The 11,998-nt window shown below is 43.5% G+C and overlaps 2 protein-coding genes across 2 annotated transcripts; both read left to right on the top strand.

The window, feature by feature from the left end:
* Positions 1-3,103: 3,103 nt before the first annotated feature.
* Positions 3,104-4,529, top strand: LOC143039794 (cyclin-dependent kinase 4-like). The gene is made up of 2 exons (XM_076210039.1): positions 3,104-3,270; positions 3,581-4,529. The coding sequence occupies exons 1-2, from the start codon at positions 3,104-3,106 to the stop codon at positions 4,527-4,529; spliced, it is 1,116 nt and encodes a 371-aa protein (XP_076066154.1).
* A 4,921-nt stretch (positions 4,530-9,450) lies between these two features.
* On the top strand, positions 9,451-10,440 carry LOC143039793 (cyclin-dependent kinase 2-like). The gene has a single exon (XM_076210038.1). It carries the CDS (start codon positions 9,451-9,453, stop codon positions 10,438-10,440), a length of 990 nt encoding a protein of 329 aa, XP_076066153.1.
* The last annotated feature ends 1,558 nt before the right edge of the window (positions 10,441-11,998 follow it).

The raw sequence follows: 11,998 nt of genomic DNA, 5'->3' as shown, positions 1-11,998 counted from the left end.
AAGTGAGCAAGTGTCCGATGAGAAACTGTCCTCTTCTTATTTGGAAGTGACCTCTCCTCGGGACACTAGCTTGACTTTCGACTCATATATAGAGGAGGCAGATCTGTTGGTCCACAAGGAGAACATCGATCTCTCACAACTGTTTGGGAACTGCGACAGCCACAACATCGTATTTGGGGGAGATATAAACGCTCACCACCCCATACTCTCCTCTCCTTCAACAACCAACGCCAACGGTCACCACGTCGCGCACCTTCTCAGCGAGTTTCAGGACGTCTGCCTCCTCAACAGCGGAGTACCAACACACATAAGGGGAGGGAGGCTTGATCTTACCTTCCTTCCCGCGAAACTTCGAAGCCTTGCACAGTGGAGGGTCCACCCAGTCCTGACCAGTGACCATTACGCAACAATAACGAAGATCAAAATTCCCCAAATTCAGCCGCTCCCTAGCCCACCAAAAGGCTGGAACTCTGCCTTCGCAAAATGGGATCAATTTGCGCAAAGACTGACAGAGTGGTTTGAAGACTACATTCCCCCACTGGACATCGACAACCAAGAAAGGGACCTTGTGACTGCCTTTCACGCCGCGGCGGATGCTGCAATGCCACGGAAGAAGAAGCCTAGCAGGGAGTGCAAGGATACATGGCACTACTGTCCCAGAGTCAAGACCCTAAAACACAGAGTCAACCGCCTCAGGAAAATTCATAAGAGGAGGCCCAACGCAGACAACAGGAAGCAACTCCAAGAAGCCATACGACATATGCACGAGGAATTGCAAGAAATAAGACAGAGAAAATGGCTAGAATGGTGCTCCCAGCTCAACAGTCATACAACCACCAGGGAGCTATGGAGATGGCTACACAAAGTCTCAGGAAAAAAACAGGACCAGCAGGATCATCCACCCGGATCCGGAACAAGAAGCAGACCGCCTAGCAATCGGTTTTGCCCAAAGGACATCTCCTACGCAACTTCCGTGCGCAACCAGGACGAAGCAAGAAGAACTGGAACAACAGCGACAAGAACTAATCTCCACGGCAATACACACACCTACAGACATGGACGAACCTTTCACTTTACAAGAGCTCCGAGCGGCGAGACACCTGGGAAAAGACACCTCACCTGGGGCAGACGAGATAACCTACTCGATGATCAAGAACGCTGGCGACGCCGGATGGAAGGCCATTCTACTCTTGGCAAATCGCACCCTAGCGCAACATGCGAGACCTAGGAACTGGAATTCCCATTTTATAGTTCCTATCCCCAAGTCCAAGGAGGCCAACAGCTACAGACCTATCTCCCTACTTAGCTGTATAGAGAGGACCGTCGAGAACATGGTGCTCAACAGGCTGAAATGGAGTAGGGCCACTCCATCCACAGTTATATGCCTATCGGGGTATGGTGGGAACCACGGAGTGCATCATGGACTTCCTCAGCTTCATCAACGGGAAAAAGGCAATCATCGTCTTCCTGGACTTAGGAAAGGCCTTCGAATTGGTCAACCCCTCAGCGATGCTGACCTCTCTCGTCGAGAAGGCAACCTTCTGGCATGGGTCCAGGCATACTGCCAAAACAGACGGGCTAGAGTTCGTTTCCAGGGTTCCGTGTCTAGCTACAAAGACCTGGAATACGGCACCCCTCAAGGAGGCATATTGAGTCCCTACCTGTTCAACGTGCACATGGACAACATAGCCTCCCTCCCACGACCACGGAACATTGAGGTCTTCATATATGCTGACGACATCGCCATCGTTAGCAAGGGACCCAACTGCCGCACCAATGCCCAAAAAGCACTCAACACTATACAAAAGAGCTGCACACAACTAGGCTTCAAAATAAACGTAAGGAAGACAAAAGCCATGGCTATTAATATGGCAAACCCAAGGCCAATCTCCATGCACCAGCAAGATCTTGAGTGGGTGGATGACTTCACTTATCTTGGAGTCACTGTGCAGAAAACCTTGTCATCCTCTCTTCAAATCCAGAAGCTGAAGCAAATGACAAAAACGAAGACAGCTCCAATGAGATATATGCAATCACTTGAGGCGGGTGCCAGCCGCCTGGTACTGGAACACTACTACAAGTATTGCATCCGACCCATTATTGAATATAGAGCACCTGTCCTATCACATCTAACATCACAGCAGAAAGAATCACTTGAAGTTGCACAAAACAACGCCCTTCGCCTCATCCTAGGTGCTCCCATGTGAACCAGAAAAAGCAACCTGCAGATGGAATCTGGCATACCACCACTGATGGCCAGGATTCAGACCCGGAACTGCACCGCGGCAGCCAAGGCTCTGCTGAGCGACAGGGACTCACATCTCAAGACTAAACTTAAGGCTCACCTGGACGCACACCCGGACCTACCACGACCAGACACATACATCGGACACCTAGGAGACCAAATCCGCGCGACAGGCATGGAAGGGCATCTAAAGGCTCTGAAGCCAGACAGAGCATGCCTGAAGTACCGACCTCCAGCCCCGTGGATATCCCCCACAACTGCTTTCTACCACACGCAAAGAATCACTGCTCACCAGGGGAACTGAAGGACGCTGCACGAACAGCGATCCAGGCGACGGAGGCCCAGAGTGGGTTTGTCTGCTACACTGACGGTACTGTCGACCCGGAGAACGGCACAGCAGGTGCAGGAGTATACTCCGCAACATACACCGCCGCCTGGCGCACATCAGGCCACTGCTCGACTCTACAGACTGAGCTGGTGGCAATGCAAAAAACTCTGGAGTACCCAAGCCAACTACAGGGGCCGGTAGTCATACACACCGACTCTCTTGCGGTGACACAAGTACTCCAGAAGAAGGACATACCCACCAACATACACATTATCACAACAATACTCTACCTCCTGCAGCTACACAACGAACAAGATCGCCCAGTCATCATCAACTGGATACCCAGCCACATAGGGATACACGGAAACGAACGAGCAGATGAGCTGGCCAAGACAACACGCTACCATCCTCACATAGAAATCAAAGTCCAACCATCAACCACATTAATCAAAAGCTGGGCCAAAGACCACCTACAACGAACAAAGGTAGCCAACCACAGAAGATCGATAAGCTCAGCATCAGCAAGCGCAATGTGGTACGAGAGGGCCACCAAACTGTGCCCTCATCCCGCCACCAAGATCGCCGACAGACGACTCTCCGTGATCATCCACAGGCTCAGGTTGGGGTACAAGTGCTGCTGGGAAATCATCGAACGACTATCTACTAGAGTGCGCTCACACCATCGCCCTGAGAAGAGGTAGACAATTCAACCCCATGGCCCCCGAAGCTTGGAAAACTGGAGCCGACATAGTTTACAACATCACCGAAAACATAGAACGGCTCGCCCACATCCTGGTCGGATACCCTCCGCCCAGATAACTACAAAAACGCCGGAGTAGCTGAACACAGAGCGGCTCAACACTTACGGGCCTCCGAATGGAGAAAGGCCCGTGTGTAGATAAATATCATCTACCGAATAAAAAAAATAAAAATTGGTCCACATTATACCTCTTCACTTGAGCGAGGATGGATAACCTAAACCGTGCTCACGTCTGTCCCTCCCTCAGCAAAGAAGGCATTTCCAGAAGTATGCTCTGCAAGGACAATCCAATGTGCCTTGAGGAGTCCAATTGTTTGAGATCAGCTAGAGAACATCACATAGTGAAGCTGTTGCACGTAGGAAAGTTCTCATCTGTGTACTGTTTGTCCAGTTTTGACAATAAGAAGTCTTACGCTTATAAAGTGTCAACTCCCAAATGTGAGGAGGACTGCTTGGCCGTCGCACAGGAAGCCCATGCCCTGCACTTGCTCAGGGATTATCCGAACATTGTTCCTATGCTTTCGTTTCGGATGTGCCCCCTGACGAAGCAGGCTGGGTTCGTCATGGAGATGCTCGATTCCAATCTCGAGAAGTATATTCTAAAAACTAAACAACGAGGCCGTGTTCTTCCCCGCAGACTTGCCAAGGAGTGGGTGTCTCACATACTGAGTGGCATTGAGTTTATTCACTACAACGGTTTGGTTCACTTTGACGTAAGTCCCCGGAACTTGCTCATAACCTCTGACGGCGTTTTACAGTTGTGTGGTTTTACCTCAAGTTCGTTGATAGACCACAAACCTGCCGGACTAGTGAAGACTCCGCCGGATTTCCGAGCTCCGGAATGCTACCTCCATTACTCACGACCGGGATGGAAGTCTGACATTTGGTCAGCGGGAGCTGTTTTTCATCATTTGATAACATACAGTTCAATCGTCACCCAGACGGAGGAGCTGGACAATATCTTCTACTTAGCTAACTCCATGCACTTCACATATGAGGCTGAGGGCTTCGTCGGAACTTTAGATGTATTCTCCACACCCCACCCCTATTTGAACGAGGCCATTATTCTCATTGCCTCGTCTGCAGCCAAGGATCTCATGGGTCAGCTCCTTATGTACGACCCGAATAAGAGACCAAGTGCCACCGACGCCCTACGACACACTTACTTCACGGAAAGCCCACGTGTCGAAGTATAGTTACTCGTGTCTTCCTTGAAGGAGGAATAGTTCTTTCTTTCTAATAAAGGAGTATACATGGTATTCTGTTGTTATGTTTGCCTTTCACGCACGTTTTGGACAACCGTCCTTTTGAACATGGTTGTTTTGTTTATTTGTTTGAAAGATGTCACTACCATTTTCTGTGATCAAATACATTAGATGTCCAATGTATATAGTTTCTTTATAACTTGTTTACAGAAGGAAACTACATAGTGACAGTAATCTTATTTTGAGTGACAAAAACATATTCCTATTTACTGACTAAACTTTTCGTTTCGGGGGAACATAAAAATATTTCTGATTTACTCCATTGTCACGTGTACGGACATGAACCCCGATAGAAAAGAAAAAGCTTGAATGTTTTTCCTATTACTACCTAGTTCAAGAGCACAACCTCAAGTGATTCGTGCTCCAACTTCTTTAAAAATTTTAAACTTTTTTTTTCAAATGATCAAACGATACATTCTCATATCTTTAACTAATAGCTGCTCACGATTTCTATTACATTTTCTTTTACATTTCGTAGTTTTCATTTGAAAACACAATCCAAAGTTTCGGGATAAGTAATCTCGATCATCTAATAAAAACTATATATTATCCAATTTACCTAGATGAGGCTAAACGATATAGTCATTCAAGCCCGACTTCTTCAGTCTTGGTACCAGCGTGAAAGTTCTATCAGCATATAAATTCGGAATTCATCTTTGTAAACGACTCCAAAATTTCTTCAACTACAAAGGCCCCCTTCCAGTTAAACTGCGCTCGTCTATTATTTACAAAATACATCTGCCGGACGGGTTACATTGGAAACACTTTCAAGGTTAGAGTGGACGGGTGTAGTGGCCATTCGTCGAGCACGGGTCGAGTACTCCGCGCTCACTTGATCGCACGGGACCACTCACTACAGTGTAAAGTCCTAGTGAGTATTCACCTCTTAGCTAATCTAGATAGATGACCATCGCATTTTAGAATCTTTATATAAAAACTAGATCCCCACTCAATAAATACTTTTTTAGAGTCCCCGATAAGCTTTTATATTATGTTGTTCGGAATTTTGTCCGAGTGTTTATGTGGGCGGATTTCTGTCCCAATGCGAATATTTCTGGGTGGGTTCTTGTCCGAATGGGAATATTTATGGGCGTTTCTTGTCCAGACGTGAATATTTATGGGTGGATTTTTGTCCGAATGGTAATATTTGTTGGTGGTTTTCTGCCCGAATGTGAATATGGGTGGGGCTGTGTCCGAATGTGAATATTTATGGGCGGGTTTTTGTCCGAATGTGAATATTTATGGGTGGGGTTTTGTCCGAATGGGAATATTTATGGGTGGGGTTTTGTCCGAATGGGAATATTTATGGGTGGGGTTTTGTCCGAATGGGAATATCTATGGGTGGGGTTTTGTCCGAATGGGAATATCTATGGGTGGGTTTTTGTCCGAATGGGAATATTTATGGGTGGGGTTTTGTCCGAATGTGAATATTTATGGGTGGGATTTTGTCCGAATGTGAATATTTATGGGTGGGATTTTGTCCGAATGTGAATATTTATGGGTGGGTTTTTGTCCGCATGTGATTATTTATGGGTGGGTTTTTGTCCGCATGTGAATATTTATGGGTGGAGTTTTGTCCGAATGTGAATATTTATGGATGGGGTTTTGTCCGAATGTGAATATCTTCACAACGCATCACAAACGCAAACACCCCAAGGCTCACCGAGACCACAAGCTCCTCAATGCGTGTTACGGCCTCACGTTTCAATAACGACAGTTGTTTTCATAGATATGCTAAAATACTACATCTCTCAAACTACGTTTATGCACACGTGAACTATTACAAATCTTTGTTAACAAATGTACATGCCCGTCAAACAAATCATAAGATAACCTACCATTAGATAGAGATATATTACGGAATCATGTTTTTTTTTTTTTGTTTTTTGTTTTTTTAATCACCATCACCACCGGACTCAGGATGATGGTCCTATACCAACAAATGATCACAGCAGGCTGCTAGTCATACTGATGTTTTAGTTAGCAAAACGCACACACTAACCAACTGCCAAGCTGTCTCTCCTAGGGAGAATTGCTTCATCTTTAAGATTATTTTAGAGGAAGCTACCCTGTAGTCTTCATTACACGCGGTCGCCGAAGCACGATCTCTGGCATTAAAAACAGTCACGTTTGTTCCTTTAACAAACTCCAGAAACATTGGTGATGAAGACAGATCCCATTATTTTATATTCACTGTAACCTTCGATGTGGTAAATCTCCCCTAAAGCCATTGTTTGCTTAAGACTGCCTCCTTGTAGGCTTCCTCCACGTACATTAAGCTCTTCTTCCTTGCTTCACTACCTCGTCGTCCCTCGTTCACTCGTAGTAGTAGCCCCTCCCCTCGTTCACTGTTGTATGTAGTCCCTCGTAGTCAGCATGCGCGTGCTTGTGGTTGTGTACTGCGTGGTTGTGGTTGCGTGCACTGTAGATTGGTGTACCCGTACACTAGTAGCCGTATCTTGCACTAAATCCTGTACTTTGATGCACCCGACTCTTCGGAAACGTTTACTTTTCACTCTTTCCGTCCCAAGCTGCTCACCACTATTACCTCCGTTGTTAATATTGTTTATTATTTCCTTCTGTATTTTTGTATTTCGTTTCTCACTTCTACTTTCTTTTCCTCACCGCTCAGTAGAGGGGAATGAAACTGAGATTAAGTTTTCCTTCTTTTCTTCCCGAATATTAATACACTTGGCAATCTGAGTTACAACAGTCTCTTCGAAGGCGTGAGTTCAAATCCCACCGCTGCCATCACTGTTACTTCTGTTGTTATCATTGATTAATATTCCCTTCTATATTTTTGTATTTCCTTTCTCACTTCTACTTTCTTTATGTAGGTTAGCCACTCACAATATGTTTCTGTAGAAAGACCCTTTGCTTCTGATCATCTTACTTAGTCAAGTTCCATTACTTTCTTCAGTTGAAAGGAATTAAACTAAGACTAAATTTTCCATCCTTTCTTCCCGAATACTAATACACTTAGCTATCTGAATTACACCAAGGGACTCCCAACTGGAATTCTCAGTTTGATCACTAGATCAGTTCGCATTGACGTCACGATTTCTTTAATCCAATGATCTTTATTTTTACATATGAGTGCCTCCGGGGAGTGATTTTATTCCCGTAAACCAATTGAATTTTCTCCTACAGCCTTTCTCCAATCAAAAAGACTGTTACGAACGCCTTAAGCAATACTACTTTCTCAAGGAATCTCGAAGCAGTGCATCACTGGTTTAGTTTACATATTGTTACATCAGCATAATGCTGCAATGAAATCATGTCCCTATCGGTTACTCCTTCGCCAACTCATGAAAATTAAATTCTCGCCACCTACCCCTCTATCTACCAGCTTCTTACATGGGCATCTGTTGCTTTTTCAACGAAGGGTGTGAGGAATTGTCTTGTGAGTATTTGTCCTGTGAGCAATCGTCTTGTGAGAATTTCTCCTCGCACTCCTTCGGACACGTTACTTTCACGTCGAGCGGTCGAATATTTATTCATAATATGGTACGAAAAATCAAGTATTTCTTAGATGATTTTAAGCACACTGATGAATGCGCGAGAATAAAGACGGATTTATACATATCTTTTTATCTAAATTTCACAAGATATGATATGGAATAAACAAATACGATTGTGACTTTGTGGCAAGAGCTGTATCCAAAGAAAACGGCAGAAGAAGGACTAACTAAAATATATACTTGTCCAGAGTGTTATCAAATGTACACACATACATAGTTTGTTTTGTATATAAAACCTCAATTATCTTTTGAAATATCAATGCTATGCAATTTTCAATTATATTTCTAAAATCAAGAGGAGAAAACTACCCTAGAAACACTACAGACATTTCAAGAAACAAAACTAGTGTTACCCAATATACGAGTATGGACGATATAATTTCAAACATTCATATTGGTGTCCGGACTGGGATGTCTACCAGGGTGTCTAGGGTCTTGTGGGGAAGGTAGAATACTTCCTCGGTGTTACATGTTTGCTTTTGAGTTTGGAGAAGGGGTCTCTGATTCATTAAAGATATATTTTTCCAAGATTTGCAGGCACTATTTAAAACCTGTTCAGTAAATATTGACTAACTGTGTTTGGGTAGGTCGAAATCAAAAGTCTGAGTAGTTCTGGTGGAACAGGACCTATCAATGCCAAGACATAATGAATGAAAGAACATGGTAAAAGAAGAAGGTAGATAAGGTAGAAAACAAGAACATAGTTGTAAATGCAGCAGTGATAGCGACGGGCAGTTATGACAAGGCTCATAGAAATACTCTGAAGTGTGTAGGAATATTACAATACAATGTGATCAATACGGTATTCAGTAAAATAAAAAAAATGACACAAGACATTTGGTCACAACAACTAAGTAAAAACCTATGACTTTTTCCAGCACCAGAACTTGTAATCTACACCAAGTGATTGGGCGACCCCAACCACAAACTACAACAAAAGTTTACAATTATATCTTGAAATATATATTCTGCTAGTTGTTATTTTACTTGTGCTGCCTTTCTAAAAATTGGAAAATGTAAAAATAACCACCCACCTTATTATGATAAATAATTATCCGATAAATGCATAGCAGAACACTGAACAAGTGTCTTGTGAAAAATACCAATACCCACCCTATTACTCGTATGAAAAAATTTAAAAACTATCAGCAACCCTTTTTTGATTAAGAAATAATCTGACGAATGGATACGAAGTGAGCAAGTGTCCGATGAGAAACTGTCCCCTTCTTATTTGGAAGTGACCTCTCCTCGGGGTATTACCCTGGTTTTCGACTCATATATAGAGGAGGCAGATCTGTCGGTCCACATTATACCTCTTCACTTAAGCGAGGATGGCTGACCTAAACCGTGCTCACGTCTGTCCCTCCCTCAGCAAAGAAGGCATTTCCAGAAGTATGCTCCTCAAGGACAACCCTATGTGCCTTGAGGAGTCCAATTGTTTGAGATCAGCTAGGGAACATCACATAGTGAAGCTGTTGCACGTAGGAAAGTTCTCATCTGTGTACTGTTTGTCCAGTTTTGACAATAAGAAGTCTTACGCCTATAAAGTCTCAACTCCCAAATGTGAGGAGGACTGCTTGGCCGTCGCACAGGAAGCTCTTGCCCTGGACTTGCTCAGTGACCATCCGAACATTGTTCTTCTGCTTTCGATTCGGATGTGCCCCCTGACGAAGCAGGCTGGGTTCATCATGAAGTTGTTCAATTGTAATCTCGAGAAGTATATTATAAAAACTAAACAACGAGGCCGTGTCCTTCCCCGCAGACTTGCCAAGGAGTGGGTGTCTCACATATTGAGTGGCATTAAGTTTATTCACTACAACAGTTTGGTTCACTTTGACATAAGTCCCCGGAACTTGCTCATAACATCTGACGGCGTTTTACAATTGTGTGGCTTTACCTCAAGTTCGTTGATAGACCACAAACCTGCCGGGCTAGTGAAGACTCCGTCGGATTTCCGGGCTCCGGAATGCTACCTCCATTACTCACGACCGGGATGGAAGTCTGACATCTGGTCGGCGGGAGCTGTTTTTCATCATTTGATAACATACAGTTCAATCGTCACCCAGACGGAGGAGCTGGACAATATCTTCTACTTGGCCAACTCCATGCACTTCACAGATGAGGCTGAGGGCTTCGTCGGAACCTTGGATGCGTTCTCCACACCCCACCCCTATTTGAACGTGGCCATCGTTCTCATTGCCTCGTCTGCAGCCAGGGATCTCATGGGTCAGCTCCTTATGTACGACCCGAATAAGAGACCAAGTGCCACCGACGCCCTACGACACACTTACTTCACGGAAAGCCCACGTGTCGAAGTATAGTTCCTTGTGTCATCCTTGAAAGAGGAATAGTTATAGCTTGTGTTCTTTCTTTCTAATAAAGGAATATGCATGGTATTCTGTTCTTCTGTATGCCTTTCACGCACGTTTTGGACAGCCGTCCTTTGAAACATGGCTGTTTTTTTTATTTGTTTGAAAGATGACACTGCCTTTTTCTGTGATCAAATACATTAGATGTCCAATGCATGTAATTTGTTTATACCTTGTTTGTTTATACAATAGGAAAATATATAGTTACATTAATCTTCCTATTTACTGATTTAACTTTTCGTTTCGGAAGGAAATAAAACTTGATGCACAACCTCAAGTGATTGGTGCTCCAGCTTCTTTAAATATTATATGTGAGAGAACTTTCTTCAAATGATCAAACGATACATTCTCATCTTTTGAAAACACAATCCAAAGTTTCAATTGTCCGCAAATAAGTTCTGAATTCATCGTTGTAAACGACTCCCAAATTTCTTCATCTATAAATAAATAAATAACTGCGCTCGTCCATTATTTACAAAATGCATCTACCGGACAGGTAACATTGGAAACACTTTTAGAGCTTTCAATGTTAGAGTGGACGAGTATGGTGGTCATTCGTGGAGAACGGGTCGAGAACTCCGTGCTCACTTGATCGCACAGGACCACTCGCTACAGTGTAAAGTCCCAGTGCGTATTTACCACTTAGCTAATCTACATAGATGACCATCGCATTTTAGAATCTCTATATAAAAACTAATATCCCCGATAAGCTTTTATTTTATGCTGTTCAGTCTCGTTTTGGGGTGTGTTTTTGTCCGAATGTATTTATGGATGTGTTTTTGTCCGAACGTGAATCTTTATGGGTGGAATTTTGTCCTAATGTTAACATGGGCTGATTTTTTTCCAAATGGGCGGATTTCTGTCCAAATATGAATATTAATGGATTGGTTTCTGTCCGAATGTAAATCTTTACTGGTGGAAATTTGTCCTAATGCTTATATGGGCGGATTTCTGTCCGAATGTGAATTTCTGTCCCAATGCGAATATTTCTGTGTGGGTTCTTGTCCTAATGGGCGGATTTCTGTCCAAATATGAATATTAATGGATTGGTTTCTGTTCGAATGTAAATATTTACTGGTGGAAATTTGTCCTAATGCTTATATGGGCGGATTTCTGTCCGAATGTGAATTTCTGTCCCAATGCGAATATTTCTGTGTGGGTTCTTGTCCTAATGTGAAAATTTATGGGCGGTTCTTGTCCGAATGGGCGGATTTCTGTCCAAATATGAATATTAATGGATTGGTTTCTGTTCGAATGTAAATCTTTACTGGTGGAAATTTGTCCTAATGATTATATGGGCGGATTTCTGTCCGAATGTGAATTTCTGTCCCAATGCGAATATTTCTGTGTGGGTTCTTGTCCTAATGTGAAAATTTATGGGCGGTTCTTGTCCGAACGTGAATATTTCTTGGTGGATTTTTTTATGGAATGTTAATATTTCTTGGTGGATTTCTGTCCAAATGTGAATATTCATGGGTGGGATTTTGTCAGAATGTGAATATTCATAGGT

This window comes from Oratosquilla oratoria, chromosome 27, assembly GCF_046742065.1.
Source record: "Oratosquilla oratoria isolate Oo_2021 chromosome 27, ASM4674206v1, whole genome shotgun sequence".
Taxonomy (NCBI): domain Eukaryota; kingdom Metazoa; phylum Arthropoda; class Malacostraca; order Stomatopoda; family Squillidae; genus Oratosquilla; species Oratosquilla oratoria.
This window is presented reverse-complemented; position numbering and strand designations above follow the sequence as displayed.

Coding starts and splice junctions, on each gene's coding strand:
- LOC143039793 (XM_076210038.1), top strand. CDS start 9,451: ATGGCTGACCTAAACCGTGCTCACGTCTGTCCCTCCCTCAGCAAAGAA.
- LOC143039794 (XM_076210039.1), top strand. CDS start 3,104: ATGTGGTACGAGAGGGCCACCAAACTGTGCCCTCATCCCGCCACCAAG. Junction 3,271..3,580: donor CACCATCGCCCTGAGAAGAG/GTAGACAATTCA, acceptor TCCCTCCCTCAG/CAAAGAAGGCATTTCCAGAA.